This window comes from Tupaia chinensis, unplaced genomic scaffold (genome assembly GCF_000334495.1).
Source record: "Tupaia chinensis unplaced genomic scaffold, TupChi_1.0 Scaffold143646_1, whole genome shotgun sequence".
NCBI lineage: Eukaryota > Metazoa > Chordata > Mammalia > Scandentia > Tupaiidae > Tupaia > Tupaia belangeri.
In genome coordinates this window covers 115950-133037 of record NW_006203494.1, presented here as the reverse complement: position 1 = coordinate 133037, position 17088 = coordinate 115950, and the positions used below count along the sequence as shown (strand labels likewise).

Genomic DNA, 17088 nt, shown 5'->3' with positions numbered 1-17088 from the left:
CGGCCCATCCTGGGGCAGCAGGGACAGTGGCCACTGGGGAGGCACTGCGTCCTCACCAGAGCCGGGACTGAACAGCCCTGCTGGCGGTGGAAGCGTGTGTCCGTGTGGTGGAAGGGTGCTGTTGCGTGTGATGGCCACTGCAGCTTTCACCAGGAGGGAGGTGACCCTGGGGAGGCATGGACGCTCATGTCTGGGCCAGTGGGGAAGCCATGTGTTTGTCCACTGACTTCAGGGCTGCCTGTCACCTGTCCTCACCCGGGGAGCAGTTTGGCAGGCACGCCCACCCTGGCCAGGCACCAGCCGCAACTCCCTTCAGCTCTGGTCCAGCCAGCCACAGCACAGGTGCAGGCAGGGCGCCTCCTGCCCTGCCCTGTCCCCACTGACCAGCTGTGCTGGGGGAGATTTCCCCCAGGGCTACATCTAGAGTGTCCGCCTGCCAGAGGACGTCTTTGAGCGCAGTGAAGTCAAGGCCTCACCCCTCCCACTGGGAGCTGGGCCTGGGTCAGATGTCCCGACAAAAGTGGGGACCGGTGACAGTGAGTCACAGACTGCACCGAATGACAAAAGTTACATTTAATTTACAATGTAATAAAGGTTACAGGTAAAAAGCTACACTAAGCATGAAAAGGCCTATCACACAAATGTACACATTGCAGCTCAGGCCCCGGCCCACCCGGCTCCTGCGGGCAGGCCCGGCCCTCCTAGAGCCCTGGGGACCGGGAGCTCTCCTGCGAGGGGGACAGATTCCAAACTGACCTGTTACCTGCAAGACCCGCTCGTGCCCTTTCCACCTGGAACTGCCCTAACACGGGACAGGAGAGTGCCTGGAGAGTGAGGACGGCACTCAGGAGCCGGGCGTGCACACAGCGCCTACCGCGCCGGTACAGGCTGAGCGAGGTCAGTTCTCCTCCCACAGCAAAGACGAAAGAAACTCCAACTACTGGACCTCAGAACCAACCCGAGAAAACATCACTGGGTTTGAACCTTGGCTTAACTGAAAAATTTGCAATCTTCTCTTTGACCAACCTGGGATCTGTGGCATCTCTGCTAGCTGGGACTTGCAGGGGCAGGACACATGGGCTAGGCTGCTGGAGCCCACAGCTCTGGCCACACCTGGGGCTGCAGTCTACCCCAGGGTGCAAGAGAACGTAAGCACAGTGGAAGGCCCAGGCCCAGAGGACACGAGGCCTTTCCCTGCACGAGTGCTGAGACAGGCTCCCCAGGAGTCTGCGCAGGACCAGAGCTCTCCAAGGCCGCATGGCACCCAAGGCCAGCCCCAGCCCTGCTCATCAGCCCCTCACCCTCCCGCCCGCCCAGCCCACCCTCCCCAGGACCGAGCCGTCAGATCAGGAGGTAGGGGGTGGGCATGGCACCCGAGGCCAGCCCCAGTCCTGTTCATCAGCCCCTCACCCTCTGGCCTGCCGGGCCCACCCTCCCCAGGACCGAGCCGTCAGATCAGGAGGGAGGGGGTGGGCTTCTTGCCAGGCCACGCCTCTTTTGCGTATTTCTTCTTCTTGGGCTCGTTCACGGCTTCAGGGTTGTAGACCACAGGACTAGGTGTGGGGTTCACATTCACTGCTGATGGGGCGACGGGGGTCAAGTCCACATCCGGGGCGAGGTTCGGGTAGGGCATGGGCAGGCCACCGATGAGAGCGGTCCCATGGGTTCCGTGTGGCTGGGAGCCAGCCTCGCTGTGCGTGGGGGGCAGGCCCCCGTAGAGGCCTCCACTGAAGGCGAAGTTCTGCATACGCCTGCTCCCAGACTCCTCCAGGCCCAAGGAGGCAGCGCCCTCCACCCGCTTCTTCTGGGGTTGCAGTGAGGACAGCGCAGAGAGGAGAGAAGGGAGAGGGAGACAGAGTGTCAGTCAGCCTTGGAAAAACAGCGTCCGGGGGCTACGGTGTGGTAGCTAGGGCAGCAGGGTCCCATGCAATTCTGGAACTGGATACAGTTTGAGTCCTGGACCCAGGGTTTGAAAAACACGCGGGACCCGTGCATGTACGACAACCCTGAAGGGAGGGGCGGCGGCGGACTGGAGAGACGGAGGAGGGCTGTGGCATCCAGCCCTCTGGGCTCTTTCTCCACCCCCACCCCCCGCCCGGCTGGCTCTGTTCCCTGGACCACCTATTTCCTGCTCCTGAAATCTGAGGGGTTGGTGATCGTCTGCCAAGACGGCCCCCGGACGGCTCCCTTTAAAGCTCTCCGCTGCTCAGACAGACAGTGAGGCTGGGAGCAGGGAGGCACGCCCCACAGGGACTGCTCACCCCCTCTGGTCCCTGGCAGCACAGGGCCTGTGCCAGGGGCCGCCCCCACCTTGTGTTTCCATGTCAACAGTCCCTTCCTGCAACGGACCTGACAGGGTGTGGTAGAGACATTCAGTGTGTCCTTGGGGGGAAGAGAATCGGCGTGCACACAGGGTGCCAAGTGTGGGCGCTGACAGCAGCAGACTCGCCTGGGGCGAGGGAGAGGGTGACCGGCACCTACACGGGTCCAAACCCAACCCGTACACCGCAGTGCGGGCGTGTGGCGATGGTAAAGGCGGAGGTCCCTGCCTGCACTGCAGTGACAACGGGACATTCTGAAGGAAGGACGACAGAGCAGCAGGCGAGTGCCGTGGGCCGGCTGTAAGGGCCTGGGGCGCCCTCGCCCTCCCGGGTTACGCGGGCCAAGGAGCAGCTCGGTCCAGCACGTCCTTTCACCTCCTCTCAACTGTCAGAGGACTCGTGTGCTCCTCAGAGGGAGAGAGCACGCCCGACGGGGCACGGCAAGTCGCCGTCCTGCTCCTGGAGCCACCAGGCTCAGCTCCCTACACCTCCAGGCACACTGACCAGCCTCCTGTGGGCAGCGGGCCAGCAGAGGGCCGCCCGCCCCCTGGACAGGTCTAGTGGCCGGGCACTCCTGCCACGCGAACTGCAACCAGCGTGGCTCAGCAGCCTGTGCTCTGGGCCGACAGCCCATGGCGGTGCCAACCCAGATAGAGGACAGCCCAAATGGGGCTTGCTCTGCCCCTCCGGGAAGGCACGTATGCAGGTCCCCCACAGCTTCGCTATGGGACTCCGGGGTTCCCTAGACACAGGCAGGAAGACGCACCCAGGAAATGTGCTCTGCACGAGCACCCTCCCAGACCAGGCCCCACCAGGCTGTTTGGACCCAAACCCCGGCCCCGAGCTACCTACCTTGACGGGCACCACCGCCGTCTGCACCATGTTCCGGAATCGGCCGACTGAGGGGTCCACATCCTCTGCAAAACAAGGTGGGGACAGGGCTGGGTCGCTGCCCTGCGGAATAGCCCGCTGCACGGGAGCAGCTCCCACTCACAAAGCAGGCCACAGCCACCACAGGGGGCCCACTGTGGCACCGAGCCTCCCAGGGCGACCCAGGGTGGGGTGCTGTGGGCATGCCAGGCAGATAAGAACACGAAGGTAGATCCAGCAGCATTGTCAGGCCCGGTCACCGCTGGGGCGTGAGGAGCCAGGCCTTGGGTCCCTGTAGCCAGGAACAGCCTGGCCTATGCCTGGACCACTGAGACATGCCACCTCAGGGGGCGCTTTGTCAGCCCTCCACAGCCTTCCTGAGGGGAGGGGGGAGCAAGGGACGTGACCCATTCTGCACCACCATGGCAGGCAGGAGTCACAGCCACCTGCCCCACGCCTGCTCCGACCTCGGGCCCAGCACTCAGACCCAGGGCAGGAGCTCAGCCTGCAGATGTGGAGGCTCTCAGGAGGGCTGGGTTGCGGCCCCTCCCATCGCTCCTCCCATGCCCCTGCCCAGAGCTTGGCCTTGCCCACCTGCGGGGAAACGGGCCTTGCCTTCAGCCTCCCCCACGCTTCCTTTTCTGGGCCCCAGGCAGGGCTTCAGGAGGCGCAGTGCTCCAGAGCACACGGAGGCCTCGGGGGCCCTCGGCTCTCACAGAGGCAGCACGGCTTATTTTAAACGCAGTGGGCTGCCTGCTGCTCAACGAGGCCTGTGGCATGGGACGTGCTACTGGGGGAGGCTCGGGCAGGCCTGGCCACATGGTAAGGTTCTAGTTTGATGATGGGCTGGGTGTGGCAGCCTGTCCTGTGGTCCCAGCTGGGAGGACCATGGCCAGACCTGCCTTGGAAAATAAAATGGAAAAAAAAATAAGACTCAGGAGAATGTCCTTAGAAAAAAGTGCTCGTAGAAGCCCTACTGAACCCGGGTAGCCCCAGTTTACACAGTCACCTCCACGGCACAGCCCCCAGCACTGCTTCATGGCCACCTGCCCCAGGGCTCTGCCCAGGGCTGGTGACGGGCTTCTGCAAGGAAGGGGGAGGCGGAGATGGAGGCTCACTGGGGACACAGGGCTCTGGCAGGCGCCAGGCACGTGCGCGGCCGCCCTTTCTGCAAGGACAGCTGGGTGGGCATGCGAGGGCCGCAGCGGGAGGCCGCCCAGGCACAGGGCCCTCGCCCTCTCCCCCTCCTCTGGAGCCACCTCCGTCTTCGTGTGGGGGACATGCGCTCCGGGCCCGCACTCCAGCAGACCTGCCAGCTCACCCATGCCAACTCCACCTCCGGGCAGCCAGCAGCAGCCCAGGGCCTCCTGGGCCTCAAGGACCAATCAGAAGTCTTTTAAATGCATCGCCTCATTTTCCCTGTTCCCCGCCAACCCTGGAGGTCGCAGTCTGCTACGTCAGGTGGCCAAGGCCACCCAGCAGAGCCAGGCCTCCAACCTCAGAGCTCCAGCTCTTCCCACTGTGCTCAACTGCCACTAACGGAGCTCTAGGCAGGGAGGGGCTGAGGCCTGTACCCCAAGGAGAGAAACAGCCTCCTCAAAGGGGTGCAGGAGGCCCTCTGGCACTCTGCTTGCTGGAGAGACAAGACAAGACAAAAAGCGAGAAACCGCCCTGGGGGTGGCCATGCCACAATCCCTTCTCCTCTTGGAATTCTTCAGTCACAAGATCCAGGACTCGACTATGTGGGAGCCCAACAGTGGAGCCACTTACGCCCTCTGCTGGTCCCAATAATCAGTGTTTTGAACCTAAATGGAGGACTTGAAAGTTACTCACAGCTTTCCAATTTGAGAAATAAAAGCTATTTATTAGGCTGTGTTCCTTGTTTCCATCCATTCACTGTATCTGTTTCCAAAAGGTTTTTGTTTTAAATGTCAATTCTAGGGACCAGCAGTTAGCGTAATGGCTATGTCGCTGGACTCCCACGTAGTCAACTGCGGTTCGTATCCCGGACCCGGTGGCTTAAAACTCATGCCGGGCGCGTGTGCGTGCGTGCCCAAGATCCCGAGAGAATGGAGGAGAAGGGATTGCGGTGTGGCCATCCCCCTGGGGGGGGATTTCTCGCTTTCTGTCTCTCTGTCTCTCTGTCTGTGGATGAGAGTCTGGGTTTGAAAGTGATAACCATCACCTAGAGGAAAGCCTGACACACAGAAGTGGCTTAATGGATGCACTTCTACTGACTGAATAAATGCCGCCCCAGTAAATGTGACCCACGCGGAAGTGTGGTGGGAGCCCTACTCAGCTGAAACCCAAGTGCCTTAAGAAAATGTTCAGTGGTTTTATTAGAACCATCTCTTGGAAATGGGAGGATGCAACGTAGGACCTTTTTTCAAGCCAAAGGAAGAAGTTGGTAAGAGTAGAGAAGACAAGAAACACTCAAAATAACTATGTGACACTGTTTAAGAAAAGCAAAAAAAAAAAAAAAAAAAAAAAGCCAACACCGTCCCATTTAATGCCGACTAGCTCACACAACTGTGTGAGCCTCGCGTTCCCGGGCTCTGCCTCCTCTGCTGGAGGACTGGAGATGGAACACGAGCCCAGGGATGGACAGCAGACCCAGGCCTTCCCAGACACTGGAGTCTCCACATGAGCTATCGGATGGTGACTTGTGGAGGTTCTCCCTCCCTGCACCCCCACTCCTCCACGGAACCTCGCCAAGGTGACCCTGTTCAACTTTGTGTCCCTCCAAAGGATGGCAAGTCGAACACTCGATCCGCACCATGACATGGACAGGTAGGCCCTCTCTAGGGTGGCCCTCGCCAGTGGAGGATGGTCTGGACGGGCAGCTCTAGAGCAGAGGGCTACGAAGTGAGCCCAGCAGCCCCCACGGCCTCCTCCCACACACTGGCCCGCCTTCTGCCACGTTTGTCCCCACAGAAGGTGGCTTCCCGGCCCCCAGGACCGGGAGCCCGAGGAACTCCATTTCCTGTTGTGTCACCAGTCTCCGGTGCCCAGTGCTAGCAACAATCAGGGAGTAAGACGACGAACACCGCCACTCCTGTGGAGGTCCCCGAGGGCCACGGCCTCGGCCTGCACTCACTGTATGGCCCCTCGGCCCTTTCTGTGACGGGTAACACGCAACCATGTGGGGACGCCGTGACGAACCGTGTAAACTCCTCCCTAAAACACTGCAGTGCCCGCTGCGGACACGGCTCCTCGGGGGACCAGGACGCCTCACCTGGGTTGATGATCTCGTCGTCCTCGCTGAATGTCACCCGAGAGCTCTTCCTCTTCCTTTTCGGCCTCTGGATGTCCAGGTTCCCCTCCTCGATGGTGAGGGTAGATATCCGCTTGTTGTGGGCCGTGTTGAACTCCGTGAGGTTCTGGCCAGGGTTCACAAAGAATGGGTCAGGACTAGGGCAGGAGGGCACCAAGACACCGTAGCCTCCCAGGCGGCCCAGATGTGCTGCACCCGACCGGGCGTACGCTGCCAAAGTGGCATAGGGCCCCGAGCGGAGCACAGGCCACCTGTGAAGCACCCAGGTCTCCCCACTTGTTATCCCCTCCCTTTATGAGAGACAGAGAGATGGGGGCGGGAGGGAGACGAGCCACCGCTGACGGGGTCCTGTGGGCAGTGACGCCCCTGCCCTGGCCCATGAACTGAACCTGTGCCTTCCAGGCAGCAGCAGTACATGTGCAGCCGGGCCGGGCCGTTCCCACTTTTAAGGAAAGGCTACCAGGTCTTCACGCTGAGTAAAGGCACTGCCCAGGAAGGAGGAGGGGCGGCTCACAGCTGTCCCAGAACGCTCGTCTGGGCGCCCATGCTCCCCCAGCCGTGTCTGCCTCACGCTCAGCCTTCCCTCCACCTGCCTCGGCGACCTGGGCATAGCTGCCTGCCCTTCCCTGACCCCTGGGCTCACTTCGACCTGCGCTGCAGCCCGAGCTGCCACCAATGCGAGAGTGAAGGCCCAGGGAGCAATGTCACCAAGCAGAAGGAAAGTGGGTGGGAGCCGGGCAGGGGACTGCCCGCAGGGTGCCTCGCCATAAGCTCATGCCTTCAGAGCACGCAACTTCTGAGCTGTAAGATCTGCACTGCGCTTTTCCTCCTGGTGCACAGGATGGCAGACACACCTAGGGGTCAGGACATGCCTGTATCCGGTCCACCTGGACAGGACAGCCACAGCCTACAGCAACAGGTCTACAAAAGGGCCGCAGCCACCTGACGAACGACCGGTAAGCCCCCGCATGGGGGCTGTCAGTGGGCTTAAGTGGGGGTCTGCACAGGTCAAGACCTTCCGCATAGCCAGGCCTGTGAGAATAGATGTGATCGGGCTCGGCCGAGTCTCTAGCTGTCCAGACAGACACAGCGGAGCCACACCCATGAGCAACGGCGCCAGCCACATGGCCGGCACTGCCACTGCAGCCCTGGGACCCGCCGGGGCCAGCCAAGGTGGGGGCCCTGCCTGCACGGTTGGCGATGACTGCACAGGACACGGCTCTGTGCTAACAGGAGGGCAACGGAACCACTACTCTCGGCTTCTGCCATGACGAGGTCAAGGGGTCTGGCGCAGGGGGCCCGGTCTCATCAGCCCTGGTCGCCCAACATGAGCCCGCACACGCGGCTCCCTGTGGGTCAGCATGGCCTCCGAGGCCAGGGCCGTCACTGGGCTGACGGAACCTCAGCTCCGAGTCCTCGGCTTGCCGACGTTGGTCAGCTAGCCCTGGAGGGCGGTCCCCACAGACAGACAGGGACAGGGACAGGCACAGAATTACATCCAGCTCGGTCTCCTCCTCAGGAAGGCCCAGCAGGCCCTTGAGCTCGTCGTCCTCTCCACCCATCTTCTCATCTCCTTTCACGGCGGACGGCAAAGTCTGAGGCTTCTCGCGCAGCGTGTATGCCCGTGTGGATGCGCCGAACGAGACTGTCGAGTCGATGGGGATCTGCTGAGGCTTATGAGCTTCCAGCCGGATGTGACCCAAGAAAGTGCCATGAGCTGGGAAGAACAAATCGGAAGGACCAGCAGTTGTGGCCATGGCTAAGTCGCTGGATTCCCATGTAGCTGACCGCGGTTCGAGTCCTGGACCTGGTGGCTTAAACTCATGCCAGGTATGTGTATGTGCGTGCCCAAGATCCCGAGAGGAGAATGGAGGAGAAGGGATTGCAGTGTGGCCATGCCCCCTGGGGAGTGATTTCTCGCTTTCTGTCTCTCTCTCTCCAGCGAGCACACGTGCCCTATAGAGAAAAGAAGAACAGATGGGAAATGAAAGAACGGGACCACAGACTGCTCCATCTCAGGAGGAAGCGCTTCTTCCACTCTCTTATTGGGGACCTTCTCCAGCATACCAGCTCTGATATTTTATTTTAACTTCTAAAAATTGCCGGCTTTGGGACCAGCAGTCAGCATAATGGCTATGTCGCTGGACTCCCCCGTAGTCGACCCTGTCCCAGACCTGGTGGCTTAAACTCATGCCAGGTATGTGTATGTGCGTGCCCAAGATCCCGAGAGGAGAATGGAGAAGGGATTGCAGCGTGGCCATTACCCCGGGGGGTGATTTCTCACTTTCTGTCTCTCTGTCTGTCTTTCTGGTGAGCTCACGTGTTCTATAGCGAAAAACTTCTCCAAAAAAAAAATGCCAGCTTTGCTATAGGGCACATGCACTTACCAGAGAGCGAGGGCGAGGGCGAGGGGGCGGGGAGAGAAAACCCCCAAAGGGGATGACTACGCCACAGTCCCTTCCTTCTCCTCTGTTCTGCTCTTGGGATTTGGGGCAAACATGCCTGGAGTTTTTCCGGCTGAAGGGTTCAGGATTTGAATCGCAGTTAGCCACGTGGGATCTGGTTGCCTTAACGTCTGTTACCCACTGGCCTGAAAACACAGGTTTTTATTTTTTGTTATTATTATAGGTTTTTGCCACAAGGTAGGTGCACTTGTGAAGATCTATCCATCCATCCAGTGACAGGGCAAGTGAGAAATCACCTTCTGGGGGAATGGCTACCGCAATCCCTTCTCCATTCTCCTCTCGGGATCTTGGGCACGCACGTATATGTACCCGGTGTGATTTTCAAGCCACTGGGTCCAGGACCTGAACTGTGACTGACCATGTGGAATCTAGCAATGTAACCACTATGCCATCTGCTGGCCCCTTTATTATTTTTTAAAAAAAATTTTTGCCATTGGGACCAGCAGTTAGAGTAATGGCTATGTCGCTGGACTCCCATGTAGTCAACCGCGGTTCGAGTCCCAGACCCAGTGGCTTAAACTCATGCCGGGTGTGTGTGCGTGCCCAAGATCCCGAGAGGAGAATGGAGGAGAAGGGATTGTGGCATGGCCATCCCCCCGGGGGGTGATTTCTCGCTTTCGGTCTCTCTGTCTCTGTCTTTCTGGCGAGCGCATGCGCCCTATAGCAAAAACCTCTCCAAAAAAAAAAAAAAATTGCCACTGAAACCAGCAGGTGGCGTACTGGTTACGTTACTGGGCTGCCACATAGTTAAACATGGTCTGAGTCTCGGACCTAGCAGCTTAAAACTCACGCTGGGTAGGTACGTGTGCATGGCCCAAATACTCAGAGGAGAACAGAGCAGAGATCGCAGCGTGGTCACCCTCCTCAGGTGATTTCTGGCTCTGTCTCTCCAGCGAGCACGTGTTCCCTATAGCAAAAATCTCTTAAAAAAAAAAAAAAAAAAAAGGTTTTTGCCATAGGGCATGCGCATTTGCCAAAGAGGAGTCAGAGAAATTGAGAAATCACCCCAGCCACGTCACAATTCCTTCTCTTCTCGCCTCTCGGAATTTTGGGTATAGACACATGTACATACATGTGTGTACCCGACATGATTTTCAAGTGGCAGGGTCTAGGCCTCGCACCGTGGAGTCAGCCAGGTGGGATTCAGTGCCGTAACCACTCCACCGGAGTTCTGCCGGGCGCAGAGCAGTGGGGGCCGCTCTCAGCACGCCTGCGCTGACCGAGGGCCGGACCTGTCAACACGTGTGTGCCATCCACCCCCTGAGGCACCCAGTCAGATGCGTGGGCGCCCTGCAGTGGGTTACCCAGACATCCACCCAGCTAAGAAACCAGGCTAGCACTTCACAAAGTGAAGGGGAAACAACACTCAACGCAGAGACGGACAGAGAGAAATCACCCCCTGCCAAGGGGATAGCCACGCCCCAAGCCCTTCTCTTGGGATTTTGGGCATGCATGTACACGTGCCCAGAGGGGCAGAGACACCAGTCCAGGACTTGAGCACGGCTGGCCATGGGGGAATCCAGCGCCTAACCACCAGGCCCCTGCCAGCCCCACAGGGCTTTCCGAACGCCCAGCCCTGGTGCTCTGTACCACCGTTTCTGATGTCCTGCCTGCACGACCCACAGCCCGGTCCTGGCACCTTGCTCATTCTCTCTGGACTTGCTGCCTCCCGCAGGGCCACCCCCAGAGCCTCTTCTCATGGGCACACGCTCTGGCAGGGACAGCCAAGGGCTGACGCACAGCCAGCATGCCCTTGCTTCGTGACAGGCCAAAGACCCCACGCGCCTCTGCCGCCGTGGGGCCCTGGGGCGGGGTACTCACTGCTGTTGAGGTCGATCAGGAAAACCCGCTTCAGATGCTTGTGGTAGACCAGGGCAGCGTGGACCCGGGAGCAAGACTGGTGGTCGATGGTGAAGTCACACAGGTCAGGGTTTCTCCCAAATAAGTAGCACTTCTTCTCATCGATGATCAGCTTCTGGGAATGCATCAAACCACACGTCACTTAGACCTCACCTCAACAGGGCGCACCAAGACTCTTCCAATCAAGTAGAGAGAGGAGCTTGAGTAGAGAACATTTCTTGCCAAGGTGAAACAAGTATTTCCCATTATTATTCTCTAACATACAGAACTCAAATAACCTATTAAGATAATACTGGGGGACCAGCAGGTGGCGTGGTGGTTAAAGCTCTGGATTCCTGCATGGTCAGCTGTGGTTCAAGTCCTAGACCTGGCGGCTCGCTCTCTCACTTTCTCTTTCTCTCTGGTGAGAGTACATTCCCTGTACCAAATTAAAACAGTCCTACAGATAATTAAATAATTCTAAAAAACAGATAGGACTTTCAGGGAGTGGGTGGAAATTCATCTCCACAAATACTGTGCTCAACTGTCTAGTGTTGGCATGAAAACAACTGAATGCGTGTTTTGGGCCCGAGGGTCTGTGGGCATGTGAGAGAGGAAGCCCCTGCTGCTGGGCTTGGTCACGCTGCAACCCTTTCTCCACTCCTCCGATCTGTCAGGGTTTGCACCTGGCCGCCAAAGCAAGGTCTAGGACTCGAACTGTGGTCGGCCACGTGGGAACCCAGTGCCCCTGAGCACCATGTCATCGGCCCCAAACTAACACATTTCTTTAGAACTAAGAGTCCTGGGGCTGTCAGGTAGCGTGGTGGTTAGGGTGCTGGACTCTCCACACGGCTGGCCTTGGTGTGAGTCCAGCATCTGGCGGCTTGCTTTCTCACCTTCCTTCTCTCTGGTGAGAGTACATGCCCTAGAGCAAATTAAAAAAATAATAAGAATAAATAAAATTAAATACTAAAAGAGAGACCAGCAGTTAGTGTAATGGCTATGTCGCTGGCCCCCCACGTAGTCGCCCGCCATTCGCGTCCCGGACCCAGTGGCTTAAACTCACGCCGGGCGCGTGTGCGTGCGTGCTCAAGATCCCGAGAGGAGAATGGAGGAGAAGGGATTGCGGTGTGGCCATCCCCCCAGGGGGGAGATTTCTCGCTTTCTATCTCTGTTTCTCTCTCTCTGTCTGGCGAGCGCATGCGCCCTATAGCAAAAACCTCTAAAAAAAAATAATAAAAAAATAAAAGAGTCCTGAGGGCCTGCCCTATTGCCCTATAGCAAATTTTAAAAAATAATAATAAAAAATTAAAATTAACTAATAAAAGCAACAGCTCCTGAGGGCCTGCTCCATAGCCCTAAGGTTAAGGGAGCTGGAGCCCACGTGGCTGCCCACTTGGTTTGAATTCTAGCTTGGGCACTTAAGAAACACACGAGGCACATATGTGTGTGCACCCCAGCCCCACGGAGGAGGGGCTGCAGGACGACCAGGACCCATGGGGTGCTCACTCCCTCTCCCAGTTGGTCTCTGGCAATTTAAAACAAAAACTATACATACATTTATTTTTTGTTTTGCTTATTTTAGTTTTTTTGCTATGGGATGCATATTCTCACTGGAGAGAGAGAGAGAGAGAGAGAGAGAGAGAGCGAGCGCGCTCCCCTCAGGAAGTATGGCCACACTGTGGCCATTCTCCTGACACTGAGGATGCATGCTCATGCACCAGGCATGTTTTTAAGCCGTGAGGCCCAGGGCTCAAATTATGCAGCTGGCCATGTGGGATCCAATCTCCTGAATCTCCACACCATTTGCTCGTCCCCAGCCCCTCAAAAAAATATACGTTAAAAAATCTGCTGAAGAGAGCTCAGCATTTTCGACATCTCCTTCGCCCTATTAGTACCCTCCAGGCTGAAGCTCACTGCCTCTCTCATTCTACACGCGCACAGACTACATTCTTGTGAGCTTCTATCTGCTACGACTACGGCGCCCACAGGCTGGGCTCAAGGAACATATAAACCCCACCAGCTTGTGGGTTCTAATCTAACAATGACCAGATCTCGTGATTCTAGAGTCCCAAAGACATTCCAGAGAACTAGAGATTTTTTTGAGGGGAATAAAGAGAAAGGGTCCCCAAACCGAATCCACTGTTTAGAGCCGATAGGAGCCTGAAATTTAATAGCAAGTATGTCTTAGAAGGAAAGACACACTCATTTTTGGACACTGCATCTCCAGTCCCAGTGAATGAAACAATACGCTGGTGTCTGAACAGTCGCCGAGGCCAGGACACTCGGAGTGAGCCAGCCTCTACCGCTGTGCAGCTGTGCCTCTGAGCTATAACTCAGAGCGTGTCTCCACACACTGGGCTTCGAAGACTCAGGGCTTTCGTGTTTATATTGCACTTCTTTAACCCAGCTGTCACGGCGTATCACAAGCCTCTGACAAGACCAGGATATAGACAGCTCGGTGAGTATCAAGTGCCAAGTTCAAATCCCTAAAATTAGGGCATCCCAGGTTACTCCTCCTACAAGCCACTGTCTAGGGACGGCGACTTGACAACTGTGTGGCAACGCAGCATACCTAAAAGCAATGAAAGACCGAAGGGCCTCAGCTAATTGAAACCAGTAAGCAGAAGGGTGTCTGCGGGCCAGCAGGCAGCACGGAGGTTAAGGAAGCCGGATCCCTTATGGTTGGCTCCATGGTTCAAGTACCGGACCAGGCCATGTGAAAAAGCATGCTGGGCATGTGTGTGTACATGCCCAAAATCGCAAGAGAAAGTAGCGGAGCACGCCAGAGCAGCAGGTAAAGTAATGGTTTGTTGCAGGACCCTCACATGTAGTCAACCGCGGTTCAAAACTAACACCCAGGACCAGTAGATGGCGTAATGGCTACATTGCTGGACTCCCATGTAGTCGACCAGAGTTCCAGTCCTGGACCTGGTGGCTTAAACTCATGCTGGGCGTGTGTGCCCAAGATCTCCAGAGGAAAATGGAAGAAAAGGGACGGCGGCGAGGCCATCCCCCCAGGATGCGTGTGTGTGTGTGTGATTTCTTCCTTTTTGTCTGTCTTTCTAATGAGTGTGTGCACCCTATAGCAAAAACCTCTCTGAAAAAAAAAAAGCCCACAAAAAACAAAAACAAGAACAAAACCTCTCGCCAAGCTTGTGCCTGAGAAGGGATAGTGACACAGTCATACCCTGGGGGTGATTTCTTGTTTCGAAAAGATTTCTCTCAAAGGAACAAAAGAAAAAGAAGAAGGGATTATCATGTGCTATCCTCCCTGGAGGTGATTTCTCACTTTCCTCCTGTCTGTCTGCCTCTGGTCAGTGCATGTGCCCTAAAGCAAAAAAACTTAAAAAAAAAAAAAAAAGTTTGTCAAGTTAGAGTGCTCTGAAAACATAAATTCTCTCTCAAAGGAAGATGACGTTATTACTAAAGCTAGGCCTTCTTATGACTCCTCCTGTTGCAAACCAGAGATTTACTTAATTCCAGTAACAAAACAGATTCCTACACATTTTCTTGCTATTTTGTGACAAATATTTTGTACTTGTGAAGCAATCTACAGTAAAATACGTTTTACAGACAGTTCAGCTAAATGATCTCCCGTGACAGGGGGCTCTGACAGTTGGGGCGAGAGCTAGCACAGAGCCGCTGTTCAGTCATGCACATCTTGACACTTGGCCGCACCCCGCTATCTCCCAACGTCCTGAGTGTGGTGATGATCCACAGACAACACCACCTCCAGAAGATGTTTTTCCAGTTAGTGACCACAGAACTGCATGTCTGTGCATACACCAAAGGAGAACAGCCGACCTGATAGAGGCCTGGCTCAGGCAGGCAGTCCCGGTTCTCTGGCCACAGTGCGCTCCATCCCCATCTTTGGGTAAATAAGTAGTAATGCTATAAGGTTTTTAAAGTATACAACCTAGGGCCGGCAGGTGGCATGGTGATTAGGGCACTGGACACGTACATAGTCGACTGTGGTTCAAATCCTGGACCTAGCAGCTTGCTTCCTCACTCCCTCCCACCCCGTCTCTCTGGTCAAATTAAAAAATAACAAGTAAAATTAAATAAATTCTTAAAAAGACAAAAACGTATACAACCTACTAACTAATTAACACTCTCGTTCTCTCCAAGCTCCACGGCATTCCCTGGACATGTGTAAAAGCCAGGACTCTGCCGGACTCTCCTCCTAGCACTGACCTCAGTTGTAATCATGCCACTTCCGGCCTGATCCCCGCTGCCCCACTGGCTGACTGAGGACGGGAGACATGCGTTTCGCTGCCAGGACCCTAAGCAGACCCCCTTGAGGGCACATGGTAAACACATCACACATCTTTTGAATGAATTTCATCGCAATTCCATTCTCTGTATGGAGCAAGTGTCTTAGTTTACCATACTTCTTTGAAGGTGTGGGGTCTGAATCTTATAAAACCATCTTAAAAGTTGAAGTCAGGGACCAGCAGTTTACGTAATGGCTATGTTCCTGGACTCCCATGTAGTCAATCATGGTTTGAATCCCGGACCCGGTGGCTTAATCTCATGCCAGGAGCGTGTGCGTGTGTGCCCAAGACCCCGAGAGAAGAATGGAGGAGAAGGGATTGCAGCGTGGCCACTCCACCTGAGGAGTGATTTCTCTCTTTCTGTCTCTCTCTCTTTCTGGCGAGCACCCGCGCCCTATAACACCCCCCCCAATAAATAAATAAATGTTGAATTAAACCAGCAGCACTCACTTTCTTCAGCTCCTGCATTCCCACACACTCAGAGAGAGGGGCCTCACCTTACAGAACTTCAGTCCCATGACCCCTTAAAACCCTCCGTTTAGAAGGTCAGAAAGCACGACAAGCTCAGTCCTGGGCAGATGTGAGCTTTCGACGTGTTACATCACCATGTTTAATAGAAAAAGTTCAGGATGAGCGAAAGTGACATCGCTGGAAAACAAAGCCCAGGAGAAGGGTGGAAAGTGAGCCCTGGCAAGCACCCCAGCTCGGTGCGGACAAGCGGGGGCGCGTTCCCATACCTCGATGAGTTTGTCTCCTTTGACTACATCCAGATGCAGACCAGGTGGGGGTTTACCTGCCCTGAAAAAGAAGAGTGAAGTAAGCATTTGGGGATGAGTTCCTAAATGCTATTTACAGTCCCACCCAACATGACAGCTCTCCTACCAGACTATAATTAGTTCGTGCTCAGCAGAAATGCCGACTTCACTGCCGGTACAGCTTCTCTCTGCACTTAGCTCCCCAGTGATTCGGCTGCTCTAAAACATGTTAGTGGGTCCGTATTTAGAGCAGCACCAAAGAAACCTCTATTTTACTGTCAGATATCCCCCTGGAGAGAACGCAGCATACAGAGCAGCACACAGCTGTGGCAGCAGCTACCCGGGATGAACCTGAGATCTGCCATCACCCTAATGCATATTAAGGCGGAATAAGTCAGCTGTTGTTTTGGGCTGGTCAAGATTAGTCTCAACAGAGCAAGAAGGCACTGCCCTGAGTGCTGAGAGGAAACCAGAGGTGTGGAATCAGGAGCCACGACGATCCATGCCCACCAAACCAGGCACCGAGCGGATACAAGAGCGGCGACCCTGGGACAGCTCTCTCTACAGCACGATCGAGGGCATTTGTCCATCCTCCACAGTGACCCCGTTCCAGGGGGACTGTCAAAGCACCTGATGCAGCGCCTGGCATACACTGCACCTTGCAGAATGGTGAGATCTAGACAGGCTCTTCCCACTGCGCCTGCTGTGTCGGTACGTTTTTTAAAATTAAGTTTCCTCTGAGAGACAGGGGAGGCGAGGAGAGAAGCGCCCTCAACTGGGTCTTCACGCCATGCCGCCATCTGCTCCACCTCAGCTCGGCCAGCCTGGACAGTAGGCGCACAGGCCCGCGCTCTGGGGGTGCTACCGCATCACCGTGGGCCCCTGCCTGGCCCCTGGTCCAATTTTTGAGATGGACGCAGCATGGGACCAAAGTAGACGAGGACGTGTAGACGGAGTGACTAGGTGCTCCAGAGTGCAGGGCCGCGCAGAGCACCTGCTCCCAGTCTGGACCTCTGCCCTGTGAAGAAGCACCTCGCCAGAGCCCCAGCGTTTCCAAGAGAAAAATGTATCCTTCTCTAATTGGAAAGCAACATAGTCACCTCTCATCCTGCCCCAGCGCCTTCAGGGCAGAGGCCGAAGGGACTGCGCTCAGACAAAAGCCCATTGTGTCCGGAAAAAGGGAAGGAATGTTACATCCCAAATCCGCTCCCCGCACTCCTAGGAAGCGGCGGCTCGCGCCAGCATGTGCCCTGGGCGGGACGGCAGGGCCGCGCTGCCGGCCGCAGC

General features: G+C 56.2%; 1 protein-coding gene and 1 non-coding gene across 5 annotated transcripts; both read right to left on the bottom strand.

Annotated features, from left to right (window-relative positions):
- Window positions 1-558: 558 nt before the first annotated feature.
- On the bottom strand, window positions 559-16995 carry PPP1R8 (protein phosphatase 1 regulatory subunit 8). Of its 4 annotated transcripts, none has more exons than XM_006164551.3 (7): window positions 16902-16995; window positions 15784-15844; window positions 10752-10905; window positions 7962-8182; window positions 6427-6571; window positions 3174-3238; window positions 559-1804 (listed from the first exon to the last, which is right to left on the bottom strand). In XM_006164551.3, exons 1-7 carry the CDS (start codon window positions 16964-16966, stop codon window positions 1451-1453), a joined length of 1065 nt encoding a protein of 354 aa, XP_006164613.1. In that variant the 5' UTR covers window positions 16967-16995; the 3' UTR covers window positions 559-1450. The 4 variants fall into 4 exon arrangements, with proteins under 4 accessions (XP_006164613.1, XP_014438034.1, XP_014438035.1 ...); XM_014582548.1 differs by lacking the exon at window positions 16902-16995 and adding an exon at window positions 16432-16616; XM_014582549.1 differs by lacking the exon at window positions 16902-16995 and adding an exon at window positions 16432-16616 and having other exon boundaries at window positions 559-1801.
- LOC114005334 (small Cajal body-specific RNA 1) lies at window positions 13084-13247 on the bottom strand. The gene has a single exon (XR_003547205.1).
- Window positions 16996-17088: the final 93 nt, after the last annotated feature.

Excerpts from the sequence above, each read along its gene's own strand:
- PPP1R8 (XM_014582548.1), bottom strand. The coding sequence starts at position 16,601 with ATGGCGGCATGGCGTGAAGACCCAGTTGAGGGCGCTTCTCTCCTCGCC. Across the intron at positions 15,845-16,431 it reads TATGCCAGGCGCTGCATCAG|GGCAGGTAAACCCCCACCTG; the intron begins GTGCTTTGACAG and ends CTTCTTTTTCAG. Across the intron at positions 8,183-10,751 it reads CCTGATCGACCTCAACAGCA|CTCATGGCACTTTCTTGGGT; the intron begins GTGAGTACCCCG and ends TGTTCTTCCCAG.